The sequence below is a fragment of the Mytilus galloprovincialis genome, chromosome 10 (assembly GCF_965363235.1).
Source record: "Mytilus galloprovincialis chromosome 10, xbMytGall1.hap1.1, whole genome shotgun sequence".
NCBI lineage: Eukaryota > Metazoa > Mollusca > Bivalvia > Mytilida > Mytilidae > Mytilus > Mytilus galloprovincialis.
In genome coordinates, this window is record NC_134847.1 from 59,257,235 (window position 1) to 59,282,702 (window position 25,468).

Genomic DNA, 25,468 nt, shown 5'->3' on the forward strand with positions numbered 1-25,468 from the left:
CGAATATAGTTCCCTTTAATTATAGTGTATTTTTTCTTTATTTTTTTTCTTTCCCTTTCTCATTCATTTCTTAGCTTTTCTGGGGTGGGCATGAAAGAAGAGAGCTGAAATAAACTTTTGGATGTTTTATTTTAACTGATTTTAATAAGGAAAGAGTGATTAGGCCAGGTGCAAAAAGGTTATATTTACACTTTTCGGAACATCTCTTGACTTGCCTATAGGGGTATGGATGTGTATTGGCCAAATTTGTATGATGTAAACATGCAATTTTTTTGAAAATTGCATATGTTTTGGGACTTGAACTGTACATTACTCACACAAAAAAGTATACAAAAAGAACAATTGAATTTTTTTTAATGCGACAAAACGTTATAAAGAAATGATAGAAGAATTAATTGTGGTCTCGGGCCTAAGAGGTGCATTTCAGCAAATTTTGAATTTATACTTTGACAACTTCTCTGAATGATCTATTGGTATTTATTTGTCAAACTATGTGAGAAGAAATGGTTTCCACTTTTATTTGATAGAAATTTGTAAAAAAAGTCACTTTTCAGCTAATATGCCCAAAAAGTAGCTTTTTCACTTTTTTCAATATTTTTGCAAAAGCAGCATTCTTAATTTTTCTCTGACATTTTTTTTCTGATATCTATTTGTGTTTGTGGTATTTATTTCATGTGTTTTACTCATTTGTGAACTCTGAACACAAAGAAAGGTGGATAAAAGCATAAAAAGAGTGCAAAATGTGCTGTTTTAATAGTCTAGGTCTAGCGGTCCGTACGAAGCAAGTGAAATATGAAGTTCTATGCACTTAAAAATTGTATTTCTTTAAACAGATTGCACTGAATCTATATCAAAAGTACTTATTACTGGTTGTTTAAACTTGTCTGTTTCACAGAATACCTTTATTTTCTTCTTTTGGATGGCTGGTGGTTAAAATATTGGCATTTTAAGACTGAAATTTCATGCAGGTTTTAAACAGTAAATTGAAAAAACTTTGCATCAGACCATACTGTCTACATATATAGTTAAAAGCAACAGTCTTGTTACATCCAGGCTTCATATTTGATCATATCTTAGCAAGGATTTGGGCAAAAAGAAGCATATTTCCATCTCCAATATCATTTATATGCAATTATATATGGAAATACAGGGAATGGCCTAAATTGACAACTTGTTATTTTAAGCTTGACATTGCTTAAGACCAAGTAAAACTCATGTGTTATACTATTTGAAACTTATATTTACATGAAAAGAATATTTATGATATGTTAAATGTTTTGTTTTAACTTAATAACTTCAGAAAATTGTTGTAAGTGGAAAATATGACATTTCATATAAGGCCTCGCTTCATTTGAAAACCTCTATTTTTTGGCATAGGCACATATAAAATTAACTTTTGTCAATTTTTTATAAGTCTCATACATTAAGTATGCTATCCTTTACTTTGAATAGATAATATCTTATACATTGAGACATAAAAAAGGGCAATTTGGTGTTTTGGGGGGATTTTTGAAGCCAAAATTTGAAAGTTGAAATTTTTCTATCTATACGTCACAATTCAGCAACCAAAGTTGAGATATAAAAAATGCCACATTTTCTAAAATATATATCATATGGCTATGAAACTTTGTAAACTGACTTATAAAACACTAAGCTTAAATCATGCCAAGTTTTATTGGAATTGGTCAAGTTTTTGGCCCCTAATAGGCCCAAGACCACAATTAATGACCCCGCTTTTCGTTGTTCACGAATATAGTTCCCTTTAATTATAGTGTATTTTTTCTTTATTTTTTTTCTTTCCCTTTCTCATTCATTTCTTAGCTTTTCTGGGGTGGGCATGAAAGAAGAGAGCTGAAATAAACTTTTGGATGTTTTATTTTAACTGATTTTAATAAGGAAAGAGTGATTAGGCCAGGTGCAAAAAGGTTATATTTACACTTTTCGGAACATCTCTTGACTTGCCTATAGGGGTATGGATGTGTATTGGCCAAATTTGTATGATGTAAACATGCAATTTTTTTGAAAATTGCATATGTTTTGGGACTTGAACTGTACATTACTCACACAAAAAAGTATACAAAAAGAACAATTGAATTTTTTTTAATGCGACAAAACGTTATAAAGAAATGATAGAAGAATTAATTGTGGTCTCGGGCCTAAGAGGTGCATTTCAGCAAATTTTGAATTTATACTTTGACAACTTCTCTGAATGATCTATTGGTATTTATTTGTCAAACTATGTGAGAAGAAATGGTTTCCACTTTTATTTGATAGAAATTTGTAAAAAAAGTCACTTTTCAGCTAATATGCCCAAAAAGTAGCTTTTTCACTTTTTTCAATATTTTTGCAAAAGCAGCATTCTTAATTTTTCTCTGACATTTTTTTTCTGATATCTATTTGTGTTTGTGGTATTTATTTCATGTGTTTTACTCATTTGTGAACTCTGAACACAAAGAAAGGTGGATAAAAGCATAAAAAGAGTGCAAAATGTGCTGTTTTAATAGTCTAGGTCTAGCGGTCCGTACGAAGCAAGTGAAATATGAAGTTCTATGCACTTAAAAATTGTATTTCTTTAAACAGATTGCACTGAATCTATATCAAAAGTACTTATTACTGGTTGTTTAAACTTGTCTGTTTCACAGAATACCTTTATTTTCTTCTTTTGGATGGCTGGTGGTTAAAATATTGGCATTTTAAGACTGAAATTTCATGCAGGTTTTAAACAGTAAATTGAAAAAACTTTGCATCAGACCATACTGTCTACATATATAGTTAAAAGCAACAGTCTTGTTACATCCAGGCTTCATATTTGATCATATCTTAGCAAGGATTTGGGCAAAAAGAAGCATATTTCCATCTCCAATATCATTTATATGCAATTATATATGGAAATACAGGGAATGGCCTAAATTGACAACTTGTTATTTTAAGCTTGACATTGCTTAAGACCAAGTAAAACTCATGTGTTATACTATTTGAAACTTATATTTACATGAAAAGAATATTTATGATATGTTAAATGTTTTGTTTTAACTTAATAACTTCAGAAAATTGTTGTAAGTGGAAAATATGACATTTCATATAAGGCCTCGCTTCATTTGAAAACCTCTATTTTTTGGCATAGGCACATATAAAATTAACTTTTGTCAATTTTTTATAAGTCTCATACATTAAGTATGCTATCCTTTACTTTGAATAGATAATATCTTATACATTGAGACATAAAAAAGGGCAATTTGGTGTTTTGGGGGGATTTTTGAAGCCAAAATTTGAAAGTTGAAATTTTTCTATCTATACGTCACAATTCAGCAACCAAAGTTGAGATATAAAAAATGCCACATTTTCTAAAATATATATCATATGGCTATGAAACTTTGTAAACTGACTTATAAAACACTAAGCTTAAATCATGCCAAGTTTTATTGGAATTGGTCAAGTTTTTGGCCCCTAATAGGCCCAAGACCACAATTAATGACCCCGCTTTTCGTTGTTCACGAATATAGTTCCCTTTAATTATAGTGTATTTTTTCTTTATTTTTTTTCTTTCCCTTTCTCATTCATTTCTTAGCTTTTCTGGGGTGGGCATGAAAGAAGAGAGCTGAAATAAACTTTTGGATGTTTTATTTTAACTGATTTTAATAAGGAAAGAGTGATTAGGCCAGGTGCAAAAAGGTTATATTTACACTTTTCGGAACATCTCTTGACTTGCCTATAGGGGTATGGATGTGTATTGGCCAAATTTGTATGATGTAAACATGCAATTTTTTTGAAAATTGCATATGTTTTGGGACTTGAACTGTACATTACTCACACAAAAAAGTATACAAAAAGAACAATTGAATTTTTTTTAATGCGACAAAACGTTATAAAGAAATGATAGAAGAATTAATTGTGGTCTCGGGCCTAAGAAAAGAACAAAGAAGAGATAGACATTCGCAAACAACTCAACCACTTAAGATGACAGCTATGGTCTTGAAAGCCTTATCTGTAACATTAGGAATATTTTTTGTATTCGTTGGATCATTAAAACTGACGCCTTCCTTAAGTGATGAACTATATAAAGAAATGGTATATATTTATTTGTTTATAATGTTATATGTCATGTACAAAAATGTATGAGGGTAGTAATTCCCATATCCGTCAAGCATTCAAAGGTCATTTTCAGGTACTGTAAGCATCAAATAAGTTAAAATTTTTCCTTGATTCGTCACAAATATCTGTATTGTGATTCGTTAGAGACAAAGGACAACAGTGCCAGTGGTTCATCTGACATGTCTGACAGAGGTGGCAAATACAGGATAGGTAAAGGTAAAGGTCTCCAATAATTAATGTTACCGTCATTTTTGGGAAAACTTTAATATGAGTTGTCAAAATCGGTCGATTTTTTTATAATTATCGTCTAAAAGAAAGTGTACATTTTATCATCATGCACCAAAAATTACTGTTAAAGTAATTTGGCAAGAATTTTTACCGTTATTTTTTGCCAAATGAGGTGAACGGTAATTTTTGGTGCATTACAATAAAATGAGCACTTACTTTTAAGGGATAGAAAAATTGAATGTTTTGACGAATCACATTAAATGATTTCCTTAACCATGTTAACAGTAATGATAACTATTTGATCGAGACCTCTACAGAATCACAATACGGATATTTTGACGAAATACTGTAAAGTTTTAATCAATTTGGCGCTAACAGTACATGTAGCTGAAAATGACCGTTTCTAGTGACGGTAAAGGGCATTACTACCCTCTCTGATGAGTTATGTAGCAAGAGGTCTCATTGCAATACACCTTATTGCTATTTAGTCCAATTCAGGAAAAAACAGTCATTTAGACAACTGCCTGTTTGGCTCAACAGTTGAGCAAAACAAAGATCATCAGTAAAGAGCTGAGGGAGGAAAAAAAATAGAAAGCAATCACTAGGAAACTTTCATAGATTATGATCCACTTTTTCGAAACTCAAATTACAGTAAAAAAAATATTTTGTTTTAAGTATTTACGATGGTTTAAACAGGTCCTGGGTTCTCGCTAAGGATTTTTGAAGGTGAGTCCAGGGACTCGTCATTTTTGGCCATGGTGAGTCCAACAGTAAGAAGAAGATATTTTTATTGCAATATAATGTAATATTTTAGTCTCCATGGCCTAACAGAGCAATGAAATGACATTAAGTTCAGATTACTTTTAAACTTTTGCTATAAAATGATGATATTTGTGTTTAACTGTGTTCAGTTTATACAAAATATTTCGATCTTGATGCATCTGTGGACTCACCAGCTAAACTTATCTTATATCATGTGATTATAGTAACCTATTTAAATACAGTGTACAGGTTAACTTATAACTGGGTACAAATTGTAAATGGGGTGTGACTTCAAGTATCAAAATGAAAATGGTGAGTCCAGACAGATTTTGATGAGTCCAGGACTCATGGACTAACCTTACGGAGAACCCTGCAGGTCTTAATAGAAAGTATCAGGCATGGTGCATTCTATTAGCTGGGTCCCAGATAGCCTCAACTTGATTAAAAAGTTGTGTGATTTGTAACTTACCTGGAATGGAATAAATAGCAATTAATACATGTAGGTGTATAGGTAGGGGGGTCTGATCCTGGATCCAGATTAATGTATCCTGCTTATCATTGTGATGATAACACTTGCAATTTCACGTGTTCCATCCAATCTCATTTCCTGTTTTCATGCACAAATAATTTGACTTTCACCTGTAATATGTGTAATGAGGGTAGGAATATTAATGCCCTCTTCTGTCAGACGTCTAAAGGTCATTTTCGCCTAATGTTTATAGCATCAAATTGGTTAAAATTTTATCATGATTTGTCAGAGATCTCAAATAATTATTGTTACAGCTTTATTTAAAATATTTTGATATGATTCTTCAAAATCAGTCTTTTTTTTTTTCGTCTTCAAGAAAGTGTACATTTAATCATGCTTTTGCATGATTTTTTACCACTTTATTTGGTTACATACATCATGTACATGTTTAATTCATGAAAAGTATTAATCAATATCTTTACTTGGAAAATGCTTGGTACAACTGAGCTCTTGGATTTATAACACAAACTGTCAATATAAAGACAATATATTTAGTACATGTAGTATATACATTGTATGTCAAAACTGGTTACAACTGGGTACAAATGATAACATTTGTTTAATTTAATAAGCAACTTAGATACAGCGTCCAGTATCAACTTAGTAAACATGGCTAAACTTATCTTATATCATGTATATCATGTGATTATAGTAACCTATTTAGATACAGTGTACAGGTTAACTTATACAAATTGTAAATGGGGTGTGACTTCAAGTATCAAAATCAACTATTTGTCGTTCAAAAGTATGATATTAAAATTTTTAGTTAAAGCAACAGGCAATAAACATGATGAGTTCTATAAAGATATGATAGTAAATAAACATGAAAACACACTTCTTCCCTAAAAACCAGTTTTTATAAAGATATTATCCTTGTTATCAGTCTCTATATTTGATATTTTAGCTAAAAAACTCTGTTTCAGTCACTCTGCTTGTTAATTTTTTTTCTAAAGTTTTAAAATTCTAAAATAGAAAAAGAGATGTATTACCAATATATTTGTCAGTCTGACTAAAATATATAACTAGGTTTTCATTTGCTCCCATTTACAGTTTTATTTATCCATACATGTTGCACTACGTTAGTCCAGTATATAATTTCCAAGACTTTTCAATCCCAAAGTTTGTAAACTTGAGCATGTTCAGTACTAATACAAAAATGTCTTGGTACTTTTACAATTCATAAAATAAAGTGGCAAACAATTGATTAGAAGTTTCTACATGAAAATGCAGATTTTATTGTACTATTTTCTAAATAAAAGTTGTATCCAGTTCATTTGGTATTACTTTCACGCTTTTATTAATTGCTTTTGTTTTTCAGAGAAAAAATTACATTCAACAAGTAAGAGTATTCCCTCCGGTTAAATTATTGAAATGGAAGTTGAGTCCACATATATATAGGAAAGCTATTGGTGGAGCTGAGACACTATGTGGTGTTATTTTAGCTTTCATTCCAGGTAAGCCATCTTTATTAAGATAAACATTTCAATTGATATTTTATAGTGTGTCTTTCTATGTTGTGTTGTTACACAATTGTTTTCAGGTAAGGGTGAAGGTTGGTACCTATTAAAATAATTAACCCTGCTGCCTTTATTTGCACCTGTCCTAAGTATTTCTTGTTTCTCTTTTTTTTTGGATAGATTAGACTGTTGGTTTTCCCGTTTAAATAGTTTCACACTTTTCATTTTTGGGTCCCTTTATAGCTTGCTGTTTGATGTGAGCTAAGGCTCTGTGTTGAAGACCATACTTTGACTTATAATTGTTTACTTTTACAAATTTTGACTTGGATGGAGAGTTACCAAATCTTCTTATATCTATGAACAAAGCAAGTTGAATAAATAGATAAACAAGGAAAGAAAGGATATGAGTTGGATGAACAAGATAAAAAATCTCTGGAAATAATTTGCGGACAAAAAAAAACATATCAAAGGAAAGTTGTTGTTATTGTTTTTTGACTTGATCATTGTTGTTTGTAAATCAAACAGTCCCTAGTGTTGTTTAAACATCAAACAGTCCCTAGCATCACTAGCAACACAAGCATCAAATCAAAATACTTTACAATATTAATATAACTTAATCTTCTGTACGTATTGATTTGATATATGGTGGCTCTAGTACTGGTTATACTAGATATCGATATATATTGTAAAACACAAATTTTAAGACTTTTTATGGGTGTGTCGTCTACAGGCACTTGTCTCAGAAATGTTTTCCCTATATATCGTAATATATTATGGTATAAAACTATATAGGATTTATTTTTCTGAGAAAAGTGCCTGTGGTGTCGTCCTGAAAATGTTTGAAATATTTACCACATTCAGCAACCAACAATCAAACCAGCATATATAGGTGTACTTTATAATAACCAAATTTTGACAACTGACAACTTAGAGGAAATTATTAATTTCAAACTTACTTTCATGATCAAATTTATTTCAGGCCCTTTAAAGGGAGCAGCAAATGTCTTGATGATTTTAATCACAATGAATGATGTGTATTGCCATTATATGCTGGACAGTCCATTAGATAAAATGAGTTTATCTATAGTCTTCTTCTTCCTTTTGATGTGTAGACTTATCATATTCCTACAATTCAAGGCAAAAGAAATTGAAGAAACAAAAGGAAGGAAACAAGAAGTATCATCAGAGAAAAAGGAGAAGTAAACAGTAACCATTTCAAAATAGGTTTATCTCATAAAAGAATCTCACAAGAATGATCAGAGTCAGAATAATTAATTAATGTACGGTATTGGTTGGAAAATCAAAGACATTTAATGCATGAATTTTTAAAATTAACTTAAATATAAATATTATATGACCCTTGACCATCCTGACATATAGTTTATTTGTTGTTGGTTTTTTTTTGGGGGGAGCAATATTTTAATTAGCTACTGATAAATAAAAAAAGTGTGGGTTTTTTTGTAAGAAAATCTCAGTCATATTTGAAAGTATAATATACAATTTAGTGGTTTTATTTTGTAGTATTATAAAATTCTGGTGGATTTTGAAATGTAAGGAAAAATTCTATAAAATCCAGTAAAGAGCCAGGGTAATTGCTACAGATCTTAAATTATAATTAATTACATCCATGTCCTTTGGTCTTTTGGTTTATAGTTGTTTTATTGTCACCATACCAATTTTCCTTATTTTTATATTAATGGGTTTCTATTATTGACATTGGACATAGTTTATGTGAGCAATACAGGCCCTTTAAACCCTAAAATTGATAGGATACTATTATGGTCAATTTAAATATAAAAGTTAAGTCATTCTGTAAGGTCTGTAATTTTTCTTTTAGATTACTTCTTAGTTCTATAGTTTCTTAGATACATGTAGTTAAATTAGGATTTTGGATATTCAACGAAATCTCATAGGTTGTATGATATGATACAGCAATAGCAACATTATCCAACCTATAACCAAGGTCCTCTAGGAGGTAGTTCAGCTATTCAATGTAAAGGTCTTAGTGACAAAAGTAGCACTGTTATAGTAACCCACAAACTGATTTAAAAAGAAACAGACTTGATTAAAATCCTAAACGTAATTCATCAACTTAAATATTTATTTTATAAGTTGTCAAGCAATAATAACGCAACTCATGTGCCTAGAATATACCAGGTATCTTCTGTTACTGTGGAATCATTATTATTTGTTGTATACCAATTTTCATGGATTTCATGGATACAGGTGAACCACAAACTCAAACATTCAACCAAAAGCATGGTTTTGATAAGCTTTGTAAGCAGATATTGGCCAAACCTTGAAATCAAATATCCACGAATATGCAAATTTCACTCAAACCACAAAAATTGGTACCCATGAAAATCTAAATCTACCTTTTTCACTTGCAAAGATCAACTACATTATAAAGTTGAAGGTACGATCAGTAGAATTGTTTACTTTTCATTTTAATTAACTTTAAAGTTGTTGACATGCTTTATCTCAACAAATATGCATGTATTATACAAATCATTACATCAATTTCTATGAGTTGCTCAGTATTTTAGTTTTAAAATAAATTAATTTTTGAGTTAAATATGCTTCTTTTCTTGAGGAAATAGATGAAATTTCTGTCCGCAGATTTTCAGGAATACCAAATGTTAACAGTTCAGATTTATATACATATGTACTAGATTTTTACCTTGATTTTATTGTCTCATGCATGCCTGTGATGAAGTAAAAATGGAATATGCAAAATGTTTGACTGTGTTTGTTTATAGACATTAAAAGGGTCATATACATAAATGTATTTATAATGGCTGATTCTGTTTAATTATTTGTAAATTGTAACTCATGATATTCATGATATTCATGATATTCATGATATTAGGAGGCAACAATCTCATTATACTATTAGCATTATTATTTATTGGTTTACCTGGTTTAAAGTAAAAATAATTTACTCTATGTTGTCAGTTTGGCCGAGTTCACTTGAAACTCTTCAATCGACTTCAGAGTTAATAGATTATCACGTGAACGCACTCGAGTTGATATTTGGAACAACTCTAAGTAACTCTAGGGTAAGGCTCTGACTAAGCATAAAAATTAAAATATTCTCATTGGTTTGACGTCATTCAAGAGTTTCTCAAGTTTAACCCTTGTTCGGTGAGGGTTGGAACCAGAGTACGAGGGGTTAACTCGAGTGGTTCAAATAAAATCGTATTGTTGAAACCCAAGTAAGTAAAGTTAACTCGAGAGTTTCAAGTGAACTCGGCCTTTTAGTATAGTTATGGTTGTGAAAGTGAAAAAGTACAGATACAGTATACTTTTGATTGATATTTGATATTTATTCACTCTCATTTTTTGGGATGCTTTTGCACTTATACTTTTAATACATACTCATATCAATACCAAACTGATTCAGTGCTGTAATGTGAAATACTTTCAAATAGTTATATAATATTTTAGTATTGTAATAGTTATAATATTTTAGTATTGTAATTTATCAGTGCTAGATTTGTTCTACAAAACTGTTAATCATTTTTATACATTTATTTTATAATGTTAACAGGAATTATTTCCCCTTGCCTAGTTCTTTCATATTAATGCACTTTCAAATAAGATTTCCATTCTGGGTATGCACTTTGTACTCAAAAGGCTACAAAACAATTGCAAGTAGTGTGTGTTTAGTACATGTTATATAAGATATATTATAAAAAGTCAAAAAAATGAGAAAAGACATTTATGCAAGCACCTTGATGATGTCTGTTGTAAATCCTAAATTAATAAAAAAAAAAAAAAAAAAAATACATTTACAGTAATTGTACAGTTCTGTTTATATTTTTTTTTTAGAAACTGATATTTTTTATTTACCCTTTGCAACATAAATACATTGCCATTTCTGAGTTTCTGAACACAGACTTTTCTGCAGTTTGTTATTGAATGACACAAGACCTGACAGAAATGTGCCATTGTTTTACGATGATTTGACAATTATTGGGAGATATTTCTGTATTTTGAATTAAGATTTAAGGTAATATAATAGAACAATTTAAATTGAATTGGAAATCAGAATCATAGCTTTTTTTGGAGGCTAAGTATAACTTTATTTAGTGTGAAAATGCAGGATGTGAAAAAGAAGTATATTGTATGTACTGGTAGATAATAAATGTTGCTCTCTCAATTGACCATTTTGAAGAAAAAAATTAAGACTAAAAAATGCTATTTTTATTGCATGCAATTAACAGCGATCATTGCAAATACTCTGTCAGAATTTTTATATTTTTACATTTTTTTCTGTATACACACTTTTAACATAAAATTCAATCATGGTCAGATACACAGGCAAGACATTTTAGCTTTTGCAACTTTTTGTTTACATTTATAAAATAAAACCATAATTATTTATTAGAGAATGTACATAACAACTATTCATAGATATGGCTATGTGTTTAAATGTACCCGTAATCATTTATAGATGTGTGAGAAAATGTAGACAAAGTATAAATAAGTTCTGAGTGTAGAGCTAATTTTGGTGTTATTTATTTGTTTGAAAAATAAATGTGTGTTTTGCACATCTTTTTGTATCATTTTTTCATGTCTGTGTTTTTCTTTACTTTACTAAAGATGGCAACACCGTACCATGGTTAATGGTTTGACGGAAAATATGACATTTATGATTTTTTGTTAATTTAGAAATAGGCAGAGGTGCTATTATATTGTAATTTAGACAACTATCCACCAGAGCTGAAATGAAGTAAATGTTAGTAACTGTACTGGACTGCCTTTGACAATGAGCAAAACAAATACAGCATAGCTAACTATGACAACCTTACATGACAAAATGTATACAGATGAGAAAGTATCAACTAAAGTCAAAGGAAGGGGATTAAATTGTACAGCCTTCAACAATGAGCATAACCATAATGTATAGTCAGCTTTAAAAGGCCCAGGCATAAAAATGTAAAACAATACATACAAGAAAACTGATAGCCAGATTTTGGATGAAACAATAAAGCTTTACAGCTGCAGCCCTTGCATGGTCAGCTCAGTGGTTGAAGGCTTTTGGTGAGCGATTAAATATTTTGTCGTGTAACTATGAAAAAATGGAAAGGATGGCAGCTATTTTAGATTTGATATGATCTTTTTGGTATGTTGACTATTTTGTTGTTGTTTATTGCCTTCACAACAGCTGCTTTCAGGACCAGATTGGTCAACTGTGTAACCCACTAATCACGACGATGAAGTACTGGTTAATGAGTCTTGGACATCGTTTTAACAATGACAGGAAGCATTATCATGACCAAAGTCATGAGACAGTGAAATGGTGGTCCTTTATCAAACACCTAGTATACAGACCCTCAGACATCAGTAACTGAGTTGGCATAACATAGGCCTTTCAGTTGTAATGACTGAGACATGACTGGAATAAATGGATGCACTGGTGGTCAACACATATCTTATCAATGAAAATTTAAGCATTTAGAAGGGGTCCTACTAAAAAGCGCCAGGGAACACCAGGGTGAAGAAAAAACGCCCGGGGAAAAGACAAACGCCCAAGGAAAAAAAATGCCCAGGGAAAAGAAAAGGCGCACAGGAAAAATATATAGATATTGTATTGGCAAGGGACAACTTTGTGTCGATGAAATAAGTTATGCACATCGATTTAAATTTTTTTTAGACAAGTATTTTGCAAATTCAGATAATAGACATTTGTAATAAAGCACAAAAACAAGTATGAATGTTTCAATTTTAACAATAATCATGATAATGAATACTATTTCGAAAGACAGATAATAATGGATCACAGTTTATGCTGAAGATTTATAAAATGTTAGTTATCAAAAGACATGTTTTTCAAAAACAATATCAAATTGAACATCGTAAATGTAACCACGTATCACAATTGTTGTAACAGATGCTTGCAATTTTACAATTTTTACAGCATACTCCACAAGGCCAAAATATATTTGCTTTAGCAGTAGTTTTAACTTTTCTTTTCTTAATGGCAGGCATGTTGAAAACCTTCCACAATCTTCCACCGTCAATTCAAGTGTGTTTAATAAAATTCAAAACTTTGAAAAGTATTCACCATGCAGTTGCAAATATTAGACCTTGTGCACTGGGTTTTTTTTAAATAACAAAATATACGTTTTGATCGAGAACAATATTGCTCATGACTCTTCTACAAACTCTTGTTTATATTAACTTACTTACTTATATACAATTTTGGAATTTAAAATGTAAAGTACAACAACTTGATCTACACAGTTTAGATGTAGCATCGTACATATCCCCATTTATGTTAAGGACAAAACTTGCAATGAATAAATTTTTTTTATTCATGAAAACATTTATTGTTATAAAATATTCCTATTTTATTCTCCTGGGCGCCATTTTTTCTTCCCCTGGCGCTTTTCCTTTTCCCGGAAGTCCTGGCTGCGTTTAAGGATGTATTCTTCTGACATTTCAGTCTCGTTCAGTCTCGTTGAAATCTCGTTCTGGAATTATTTCTAAAAAATGCAATACAAGTGAAAAATATTAATGAATTTAAAAAATGTTATAATCAAACTTAACTCCGTGAAAAAAATTGGTATTTCCAATGAGTAGTTTTGAGTAATTGATTTTTCAAATTTTATTATGAATTTTAATATGACGTCCTTATTACGCATTGTAAACAAAGCCGTGTTCTAATGAGCACAAAAAATATGTTTGACACATGCGCACGGACTTACTGTTTATTTCCATCGTTATCCTTTTAAATATTTACATTTAAGCAGCTTACATAAACTTTAATTATATATTTTTATCAAACAACATATATTTGCCCTGCTCGTAGTTTTTAATCTTATCAAATATGAAATGTAATATACAGACTCTTCGGGGAGGACACGGGAACAGCCAAACATTTTTACCGCATTTTTGTACGTTTCGACCTATAAATATGTTGTATTTGTCATATTAGAATCGAAATAATTCCTTCATGTCATGCTCTATGCTCATTTTAACATGGGTATGCATTATATTTGACCACAATTTACACCTCGCTAACACTCAGTGTAAAATATCAACAAATATAATGCCTACCCATGTTAAAATGAGCATAGAGCATGACATGAAGGAATTATTTCTTAATTAAGTCGGTCTTTTTAGCCAAAATTTTGAGAAAATGGGTGAGGGATAAAAGATTTTATCATAAACATGTACATCCCACATCCCTTTTTTCTTTCCAAATTTCTTAGATATGTATTTTTTCAATTATTTATAGCAAAGAATTTGAAAAAAATATGCAATTTGTACTTTAAGGATGTACTTAGGCGAGGTTTTGGAATTTGTGTCAAATGTTCGGATTCCTTGGTGTTTTTCCATACAATACAATGTAAAATATTTTGCCCCATAACACCCATTTATTTTTTATAAGACTTAATAGCTCATGAAAGGTCATTTACCAAAATTTTAGAAGATTCTTAATTTTCTTTCTTTTGTTTTGAGACCTAATAATACCAATGCAAATATAAGGTAAAAGTCCGAGTCAGCCTTTTCCCGCCACATTTTAAATCTCAAATATCTCGAAAAGGAGGTCCATGACCTATCAATATTTTTAGCTTATTTTTATCCTTAATTGATGCTCTACCAGCTTATAGTATCAATTCTAACTTCTTGATTTATTAATTTTCACCTAACCTCACCTATATAAGTACATCCTTAAACGGAGAAAAAACACAAATTTACAAAATTGACAACATGGTAAATTTGAGACAAAAAAGCATCATAATATGATAAAAATTTCTTATATTTACACCTACCTATAGTTTTTTTAATTCAAATTTATTCAGATCGGTCCCCTTATAAGATGTTAGTTATACGTCCTTTACTAGATGGATTATTATCGGGAGGGAATGAAAAGGGCTTAAAAATCGAGATAATTTTAGTCCCATCGGAAGATTTCCATGTCTATAATTAAGAAATTAATAAATTATTTTAAAAACTCCGACTTCCGTTATTTTGTTCTAAGAGGCATTATGTTTACAAATTTCCTGATACACCGTCACGCCTCTAGTTTACTCGCCAGTACAGCATCTGCGCATGTGTGTTACTGTGTCGGCCATCATTGTTGAAATTGACAACCTATTTTTTCTTTATTTTCAATTAACATTTTTTTTTATACAGTTTTCTTATTCAAAATGAATCGAGGTCAAGAAATATATAAAAAATCAGACCTTGAAGGTATGATTCTGAGAAAATGTACTGTATTTGCAAGAGTAAACACTAAAAAAAATACGTACAAATAACAATAATCGATCTTTGCTGAACTACACCTTCCCTTCAAGGCTTCAGTGAGATACACCATGGAAAAGAACCGATAAGCAATGGTGTATACAATTAAGGTTTACCCAACAGACAAGAAGCTGTAAATCATAACCACTCAAACAGTAGCATCATGCTCCAACAACTACAAGCCAGGTTAACACCACAGAAATTCAGAAGCAGTCAATCATATCCACTCGAGCGTTAGCATCATGCTCCAACATTAACAACTAACACGGACATCCCTAGAACACAAAAGTGTCTGTGTCAAAGAAAAGTTGTCTTATACATTATATATGTGTCACCGAAAAGACTGTTGAGAAATAAGCAGGACAATTGATTTCAGTTACCATCAGCGTCCTATGATTATCGCAAAAAAAATATTTCTTCTCAAAACCATCTGAGATTGGAACCCTATTCCTCCTGGGGTTGTAAATATCTGGCCAAGCAATGACGACAAAGCTGAACTAAATTAAAAAAAATATTAGGGGAGGGTGTGGTTCAGTTTGTGCATCAAATCCACAACAGTATATTCAGTTCTTTGATTATGGTCATAATCCATTATCTGGCAGACACAGAAGCAATTCTTCATGTCTATAAAAATCCATTATTTTATATATAATAAAGATAGCAAACAGGGTCTTTCTTTTAGTTCAAATCACTTAATATAATTATGGATTGAAGTATATTTTTAAAGGCTCTCATGGAAAATGATTTGTGTGTTATGTTTATATTTTAATTATACTTGAATTCCTGATGATAATCAAGGGAATGATATTTTTCAGAGACTTCTTCATCAAAGGCTAACAAATTAGCTGGTGCACCAAAGACATTAAGACATGTAAGTATCTACTTTAAGATTTAAATTGCAGCCATAATTTGTCTTGTATCAAGTTTAAATCCCTGAAAAAGGGTTTTTAGTCATGACCATCAATTGACATGTTTAAATTGAAATTATCACTCCAGTTAACGTAAACACTTCCAGCCTATCAGTTAAAAATGATTTAGGCATTAGATGTCAAGCATCAGAATTGCGTAAGGGAAATTTTCACCTTTATTGAACTTTGAACTCAAACTCAGAGTACACATAATTTGAATCTCAGTTACTTTGTTGTTTAATGGTTTGACAGTTTTACTAAACTGAAGTTAACTTGTCACTAGCTTGCACAGGCTAATCATTTATTTAAATATTAAATAAAATTGTTTTTTTTTGTTGGTTGGTTAGCAAAATTTGAAATAATTTATTCAAAACATATGCCAAAGCAACCAAGTTTTGCCATCATAAAATGAAAATAATTATACAGTGGAACAAACACGGCATAATTTGATTTATAAATGTGTTTAGAGTGCTCATTGTGGAATACATACATTTGTACATGATTGCATTCTGTATTGAGTACAAAATTTGAGATACTGAGAAATATCATTTTGGTAGAATCAGTTGATATTGATGAACTTCATGTGTTTCAAGTTGGATGTGATTTATTGTCTTATTTTTTATGACACCTACAGCTTAAAGAACTTTTAAACTGCAATTTCAAATTATATTTACATCTTTAATAATTGTATCAAATATATACTTTTTTTCCTTACAGACCTTACTGTCATCTAATCCAGATTCAGAGGAAGGCAGGATATCAGCTGCTATAGAAATACAGAGAAACTGGAGAGGTTATAATAGTCGGTATGTAGTTATACAGAAATATTCTAAATGACCTGAACATTTACATGAGAAAATCCTCAAATTAGATAATCAGCACATGAGAAAAAGATAAACCATGCATATCTGTTCTGCTGTTTTACACTCTTTAATGATCAGGAACCTGTGGACAAATTTTGTAAATTATTGGACCTTAGTCCTAAAACTTGGAAGGGATTTTCTAAAAGGAAAATAGTTGAAACATCTTTCAAATCATGTAAAAAGATTCCAATTTATCAACTTAGTTGTAGAAGTCAAAATTAATCTGATAGGTTAACATCAAATGTTGTAAGGCTGTCAAAAATATATATATATATACAAACCCGGCAAGGGAAGAACAAAACATTTGCGAAAGCAAAATTACAGATCTAACATTGTTGGGTTGATGTTTAGACGAATTGTATATACAAAATGTGTATAAGTAATTGAAATATTTCTTGAATATGTTTCAATTATTTCTGTTTGATTTCAGGTCTCATGTATATGAAGCAGTTAACCCCAAGGTCAGCAAAACAGCTGTTTACAGTGACAGTCGACACCATATTGCAAGAGAAGAAGAATTTGATGGAATTACAGATGAAGAGGTCAGATACTTAACATAAAATTGTGTCATGTTGGCATATAACAAAAAGTTACTCAGTTCATGTATAATTTTGAGGAAATGACATACTGTGGGTTCATTATTTTTCATTTGGATACCTATTTTTATGGATTTTGTGGGTATAGGTAAACCACTATTGACTCACTTACATAAATGTTCTATATACATTGTAGTATAAACTTTCTATTGATATATATTTGGCAACATCACAAAAGTTTAATTTCCCTCAATCCATGAAAATTGGAACCTGGAAAATTAAACCACAGTGAGATTTAGAATCAGCTATCAGTTGATAAATATTTTTTTTAAAATATTTTTGTGAAAGGGCTATGTACTTAATTGTCTCTTCATACTCTAGATCTCATAACAGCAAAGAAAAACTGACGCTCATCAAAAGGCAGATTTTATGATTTTTTTTTCTGTTGACTTTGATGGAATTATGACCAAACAATAAACGTTTAATAACTAGTCAATCTTTAGCATGTAGGAACTAAAATCATTTATTTTGTAATGAACAAAGTTACATGCATGGGATAAATTTACATAATAGATTTTAAAAAACTGGTCATTATCGTGATATATGTATACAACATGTCATTTAGCAAACTGCAATCATTCAATCATGTTTTACTATAATGGAAACAAAGTTTTAAAAATGGGCATATTGCTTTACTGCTAATTTTTCAAAGTCCCCATACTACGTTTCTGGAAATTTAAAGTAAACGTTTCCGCAATTTTTATTTATTATTTTTCTGGTAATTTACCTGGTTACTGTAAATTATAAATAGTTGATAGATAAATTATTTATTTTATTTTTTTAATAAAGAAAAGGTTGAGGTCTTATATCTACAATATACTAAATATAACCAGTTGACTCAACCAGTTGACTCTGGTAAGAACAACGAATGGTGTCGAGTCTTTTCATCCCCACCTGAATGATCATTTTACGCTAGCCATCCTTACATTTTTGTCTTTGTCGATGTGTTATTGAAACTGCAAACAACATCATACACAAAGATGAGAACTCTAACTGTATAAGCAACCGTTCGAAATATGAAAAGGAGAAGATGATATTGTAAATATGTAAATGTTCTCTGTAACAATTGTTTTAAGAAAATAAAGTATTCATTCATTCACTTCCTTCTTGAACAAAATATAAAACTTGTAAACGGTCAACATAAGTTCTAGTACTGTGGCCTTTGTACGACGTGTTGGCTACGACTATACTGCCAGAACTGACTTATGAACTCATAACAAGATACATGTATATCTAATTAGTGCTGACTTTTGAATATATACGTTCTCATACATTTCAATTATGAATTTTACTTGCATGTTATGATGACCTTTAATAACTTTTTCATACATTTCAACATGAATTTTATTTGCATGTTATGGTGACCTTTAACTTAATAAATATGTATTTGTTATTATGGCTTTGCTTTCGACAAACTGGTATTCCTTAATTATTTGCGGAAAAGTAATTTATTTTTTCCGGAATAATTACTTTTTTCCCGGAAAAGTAAGCTATTTATTTGCGGAAATGTAGCCTTTTTTTCTGGAAACGCCATCTTTTTTTTACGTAAAAGTAATGCCAATTTTCGGAAACGTAAAACGTCGTTAAAAAGAGTATAAAACATTTTGTTTTAATTATAGAAGGAAATATCCAGGTAGGATGGTATATGCATGATATGTCTCCCTGTAGACTTTGAAAAAAAATGAAGCCTTTTACATCTACATATTGATATCACATCAACATGTTCTTTTCCTAAATATGCATTCTAATGCAATATGTTTGTAACAATAATTTTTATTGGACATTGACAAATATTTTGAAGGGGTAAATTCTGTAACTAAGAAAGCCACTATTTTGAATTCTGATTTTTTTGGGTTTGTAATTTCTCGCAAAATTAGCATGAAAGTGACATTTTGAGCCTCAAAATATTCTTTTTGTCATATTGAAACCATTTTGAAGCGTTCAAAGGTATAAATATGTCTAGAGTTTTATGTTTGACATTGTGAGTATACATATGACGTCACATTGTTTATAATGCATCAGTTTCGTGGACTTTTCATTTATGTTATTTTACGCCAAAATGTTTGTTAAAAAGTATGTATGCTGCATTAGAATGGAGATAACTGTATTGTATTTTAACCTTGGCTTTTATAAAACTTAATAGTAACTTGATTGAGTTTACCGATGCGTCGCTAGGTAAACTCAATTTGCGACAATTAAATCTACATTTTACGAAGGCCAAGCTTAAAATACAAATACAATTATCTCCTAATTTAACTTCCCACTGGAACAGTCATCCATCCTCATCTAATACTAGAAATACTCTAATACATCTAGATAGAGATTAGTTGATTTTGTATTTATATTTCTTGTATAATTAGGGTGAAGTTGGTCCTCCTAAAGAAGATAGATTAAGGCTGTACTACAATGACTATCTGGTTGAAATGCAGGAATCAGATGACCCAGGGCCAGTTATGTCGTAAGTAAAAACATATGGTATATGTTCTTTTTACAAATTTGCAGCTAATTTTTTCCCCTAATATATGGTTAAACGTCTTAACTTACTGAAGTGGAAAAGAATGGAACAATTAGCTATATATTACTCAGAAATAACACAGCAAAGTAAACTTAACTCTCAGTAATAAAGTTTAAAGAGTTCTCCTGAAAATGGTACTGTTGTATGCATAAACACATAAATATGACCTGGACATCAATAGAATTAAAGTACAATTTTCTATAACTTGACCTTCAGCTTTTAATGTTGCTGGTTTATGCTCTCTGTATCGAAGAACTGCCGTGTTAAACAACAATGTCATATTTTTATTATGCAATAACAGATAATCAGAATATAACATTAAAAAAGGTTAACTCAGTTCTGTAATGTATATCACTTGCTGTTAAATTTGTAATGTTTTAACCTTTAAAACAGCCTTTATTTTATATTTACTTTGCAGATATGAAGAATTCTGTGCCCTATACATACAGAATTGGTGGAAAAAACATAGAGAAAAGCTTCAAGTTAAAACGCCTGTACAACAAGTACAGTATGTACCTCCTAAACCTCAACCAGTACAAATGCCAGTCCAAATATCACGACCTCGTCGACCTTTAACAGAAAGATTAGCAGCAACAATTATACAGAAAAGTTGGAGAAGACATATTGTAATTATTATCTCAAATTTGAAACATTTAACAAAATGCTGTCTAGCCTTTATTTGTCCTATGTTTTAATGCATGTAATATATTTGACTTTGATTTTCCTTTGATCTCTAAATTTTTTTAAATAGTACAACTCTTCAATCCTTTCAAAAGGATGTTACAGCTTTGTCCTTCTTCTGACAAATAAGAGATATACAGATTCTTATTTGTTTTGGCTGAGGGCATAAACTAGTTGTTTGAATTTTTATAATTTTAGAATGCAGAATTTAAAAATGTACATTAGAAAGATCTAATAATGGTAATTGAATGAAACTTAAATCCCTTTTATTATACCCCCGCTTTGAAAAAAAGGGGGGTATACTGTTTTACCTCTGTCTGTCCTTCCGTCAGTCCGTCAGTCTGTCAGTCAGTCCGTCCGTCCCATGAATATTTTTCGTCACATTCGAACACTTGCATATTTTTACACAATTAATATTATCCACTTGCGGCGGGGTTATCAACAGTGAGCAGTAGCTCGCAGTTTCACTTGTTACATTTTTTTTCAATGATGAAGACTGTTATGACTGAAGTAGTTTAGTAAACATATTTATTTACAGGATATACAAGTGTATAGATATTACAGAGATTTAATCAACTTTAAGGCCAGAGGGAACCCTGCCTTAATGTTAAGATGTATAAATCCTAATGAAGCCAAATTATTAGATGGTGCCTCTGGTGTACATGTTAAATTTAGATTGGCAGGGGTAAGTCAAACAAACTTTGGAAGTATGCACAGATATTGCAGTTCCGCCAAATTGTATTTCAATTCCATTCCCTATGTTTGTTGTTTTTACCGTCTTGGTTCTGTGACTTGATATTGTATGTTGATATGGGTGCGCACAGAAAAGAAAACTTCTAGGTAAAGCCAGTAAGCCCTTGAAACATAATGTGACTGACAAGGCAAGCAATCATGATAATTAATAAAATATATTAACTGCTTTCCCTAAATGCAGTTTTTACAATGAATTTCATCATAAAACAACACAGTACATTTAAAAACTTAAACAACACAATAAGCTAAATTACGGTAATTGTTTTATCTTTGGACAGACAAAGATCTGATCAGTGAGACAAAACCTATAATCCAAAGTGTTTGGCACAAACTGAAGTACTGTTTAAATAAATGGCTTTGGAAACCACAAAAATATGACACTCAACAGAGTACTCGCTATTTCATGTTTAACAGAATGGCTGAAAAAACAAAGTATCTGGAAGTGCTATAACAGTTTTTCCCGTTTTGTTGTTTATTAAAAAGCAATTCTGTGTTTGTTTATGCATTACTTATTGAAATGTGAGAGAAATCTAAAAGTTTATATTATTGATGCTTGGTTTTATTTAGATGTAGTAAGGAGCAAAATGAAGCAAAAAAATGCCATTAAATACTTATGTTATTAAACTTTTAATCCATATAGAATTGTATCTTACTTTCATATCTCTTGAAATTACTCTAATTTAAGGTTATTTTATTTATTTTTGTCTAGGAGAGATTTCCACCAAATATATACTATAAGATTTTTACACACAGACCTATTCAAGACATGTGTGCAAATAGTCCAAAAAATTACACAGTATCAACAGTAAAACTACAAATGGCAAAAGATGTCCACAGTAAAGTAAGGGGTGCTCCAGAAGCTCCAGGTAGGATAGGAGAGATTGTTTTAAATTAGTTTTAAAGATAAAATCACGTGAAAATCATACATTTCATTAACCCTTTCAATGCTATACACGTCCGCCACTGCTATTTGCATATGCTGCGATGAAAATGGATTATTCTTCCAAACTCTTACACCATTCGGTTTTAGTTCGGGTCCTCTTTTATTTTTCCTTGTATGTATCGAGGATATACAAGGTCTCATTTGCAATTGAAATCCTGGTAATTTTTATAGTAAAATCATGCAGTAGATGGAAAATAAAAGCAAATATTTTGACAAATGCAAATGATGGAAATCGGAAACGAAGCTGTAAATATGTAAATATTTCAGCATTTCCATAGCAAAACTGACAACGAGGGTTAGTTAAAAGGTTCTTGTTATCCCAATGTGTTTATTGCATTTAATTCGTGTGGGAAGTATGATTTGATGGATCATTACGAGACGCAGAAAAAGGGTGGAAAACAGAGGTTGACTGAAAATTTTGAGGACGAAGCCACTTATTTGTGCCACGATTACATAATACATTGTGTATGGTGCAATACGCTACGGAATCGAGCAACTGGTGTCTTCTTTATTATATGGCAGATAAAACAACAAAATAAATAAAGACTAAAAGTAGTTTTTATTCAAAATTCAACACAAATGTAATAAATTACACCTTTTACCTGTTAATTATCTGAAAATGCAGGTAACCTGATAAAATTTTACTGAAGTAATTGCCTAACATTACAGTTCATGCTCTTCTGAGCATTTCCATGCAATAACTTCCTTTGTATCTCTTATAATAAAAAAGATACAGCAGTCTGAAAAAGAATGTTCTGTTTTAATGAATGAACATAAAAAAAATGCAGCAGCAGCAGCCATTTTTCTATTTTTTTTGTGTAGCATTGAAAGGGTTAAAACACAAATAATATTGACACAATTTGCTATTTATGATTTTTTTATGAAATGAAAGTTTTCTTCTATGTTTTCTGTATTAAAAAAAACATGTGTGCAAATAGTCAGAAAAAAAACACTGAATGGTCTGTATGGAAATTAATCCTTTGCTCTATCCATGGCAATAGTAAAATACTAATGATGTTCAAAAGGTTCTTGCATTCTTGTAAAAAAAAGTATAGAACTTTTTCTTACATATTTACATTATGATGTGAACTTTGAAAGATTAAGTTTGTCAAATTAATTTTTTAAAGTTTTACTGTTCATTAAACATTGAAATGTGATAGTACATGTATTAGAGGGCTTGTTTATGAGAAAATTTATTTTATTTAATTTTTTTTGTGTTTGTCATTAACAGATAAAAATGAATGGTACAAACGTACAGATAACAATGGTTGGAGACTTGTCTCAGATCGTCTTATTCATCATTTAATGGCTGATCCTGTTACCTGGGAATCATCAAATAAGAAATATGAATTTAATCATGATAAGGTAGGACAGATTTTTACTTGTGTATTGATGCAACATATTAGGCTCACCTGGTAAAAATATCCCTCATTTGGTCTTCTTGGCTTCTGTTGTCTATCAGTCACAATGTATTATGCTCAACCCTTGTCATCTAGTCATTTTCATATGATTTTATCCTGTTTTAATGCCAAAGAAGTCAAAGTTAAGTTTTCAGAATTACTGTAAAAGTTATGTAAAATTTTAACACCCTTTTTCGCCAAAGAATTGGATGATAAATACTTTTTAATCACAAGGTGAAACTCTAAGTTTCAAGTCATATATAAGCATGTTTACAGTTTATGGAAAAATATGTCAAAAATATGTTTGAAAATGTTAACAAAAGATCTTTCATATACCTAATGAAAGTTTAGATAAGATAAAATAATGACAAAAAAAAAGAAGCCAAGTGCAACTGTGGAAAAGTTCTGTATTTAGATTTGAAGCTATGGCACTATATGCATGAAAAGTTATTTAGGTTTTTTTTAATTAATTAGTTTCATGTGGAGCTAGCCAACTCTGGTAACTTAAAGTATAAAGAAAGATTATTAATACTTGTTTTATTTCAGCTTCAAAGAATACAGGATGTTTCAAAGTTAAAGAAACAGAGAAAAATAGATTGGATGCAGAAAATGTAAGAAAAATGTAGAATGCAAGCATACACTTGGATTTTCTAAAATGTTATCTTAATCCCCAACATGAAAGTTAAAGGAGTAACCCATGACTGTATACAGCTACTAAAGCATATGCATACATCTTGTAATGTTGCTTAGCTTCTTGAGATCAACTTGTTTTATGTAATTTTGACATATAATTTGAACCTTGGTGCATTTCAGTAAAAGTAATATAGTATCTTATTTTTTGTAAGTAAAGATACAGGCTTTTCTATGTTTCAGTTCAAAAGTAAAATCACAAAAATACTGAACTTAGAGGAAAATCAATTCGGAAAGTTCAACTTGATATTTAGATCATGAACATCACAAACATTAAAAATTTCAAGCATTTACTGTACTCAGAGTACAAACCTTTATATTTGATCTATTGACATTCTGGTTGATGCTGCTTAAGCTTCTGGAGGATTGTAATGAAAAATTTATATCAAAAGTAGTGCTGTCAGCCAATTAAATATCAAGAATTTAGTTGTAAGACAAGAAAATATAAGTGGTATTCCATAAAAAGAATGATATAAAATAATGACTTTAAAAGTGTTTTTACATGGAAGAGAATGCATTAATTGTGTCCATTTCCCATCAACAAGCTTAAATCCCAATTTTTAAAGTTTTTGTAAGGAGAATGAACTTGGTTGGACAAACCTTATCCCTGTCTATACAAAGACATTGGAATGAGCATGCATGTGCAGGATCTTGCCATAACAAATTTCTCTTTTGCAAAACATATGATTGAGCAATAAAAATAAATAGAAACAATCAAAACATGTCCTTATCTTAAGGTTTGTGTACTAGAAGCAAGGTTACAGTTTGTTTAATTTAGTTGTTACTTCCCTTTGC

The 25,468-nt window shown here is 30.6% G+C and overlaps 2 protein-coding genes across 7 annotated transcripts in view; both read left to right on the forward strand.

The window, feature by feature from the left end:
• Nucleotides 1-3,909: 3,909 nt before the first annotated feature.
• Nucleotides 3,910-11,633, forward strand: LOC143047981 (putative acetylcholine receptor chaperone). Its single transcript, XM_076221361.1, has 3 exons — nt 3,910-4,068; nt 6,930-7,065; nt 8,048-11,633. The coding sequence occupies exons 1-3, from the start codon at nt 3,958-3,960 to the stop codon at nt 8,269-8,271; spliced, it is 471 nt and encodes a 156-aa protein (XP_076077476.1). The 5' UTR covers nt 3,910-3,957; the 3' UTR covers nt 8,272-11,633.
• Nucleotides 11,634-15,124: 3,491 nt separating this feature from the next.
• LOC143047984 (protein MFI-like) overlaps nt 15,125-25,468 on the forward strand; it is a 48,508-nt gene continuing 38,164 nt past the window's right edge. For 4 of the 6 annotated variants that reach the window (XM_076221367.1, XM_076221365.1, XM_076221366.1 and 1 more), the window contains exons 1-10: nt 15,125-15,273; nt 16,140-16,195; nt 16,950-17,038; nt 17,526-17,637; nt 20,052-20,149; nt 20,625-20,832; nt 21,426-21,572; nt 22,350-22,506; nt 23,815-23,948; nt 24,530-24,594. In XM_076221367.1, the coding sequence (XP_076077482.1) occupies nt 15,231-15,273; nt 16,140-16,195; nt 16,950-17,038; nt 17,526-17,637; nt 20,052-20,149; nt 20,625-20,832; nt 21,426-21,572; nt 22,350-22,506; nt 23,815-23,948; nt 24,530-24,594 (1,109 nt within the window). In that variant the 5' untranslated portion in view covers nt 15,125-15,230. The remainder of the gene's footprint in view (nt 15,274-16,139; nt 16,196-16,949; nt 17,039-17,525; nt 17,638-20,051; nt 20,150-20,624; nt 20,833-21,425; nt 21,573-22,349; nt 22,507-23,814; nt 23,949-24,529; nt 24,595-25,468) is intronic. The other 2 variants (XM_076221369.1, XM_076221368.1) reach the window with 1 other exon arrangement.

Excerpts from the sequence above, each read along its gene's own strand:
- LOC143047981 (XM_076221361.1), top strand. The coding sequence starts at position 3,958 with ATGACAGCTATGGTCTTGAAAGCCTTATCTGTAACATTAGGAATATTT. Across the intron at positions 4,069-6,929 it reads ATGAACTATATAAAGAAATG|AGAAAAAATTACATTCAACA; the intron begins GTATATATTTAT and ends TTTGTTTTTCAG. Across the intron at positions 7,066-8,047 it reads TATTTTAGCTTTCATTCCAG|GCCCTTTAAAGGGAGCAGCA; the intron begins GTAAGCCATCTT and ends AATTTATTTCAG.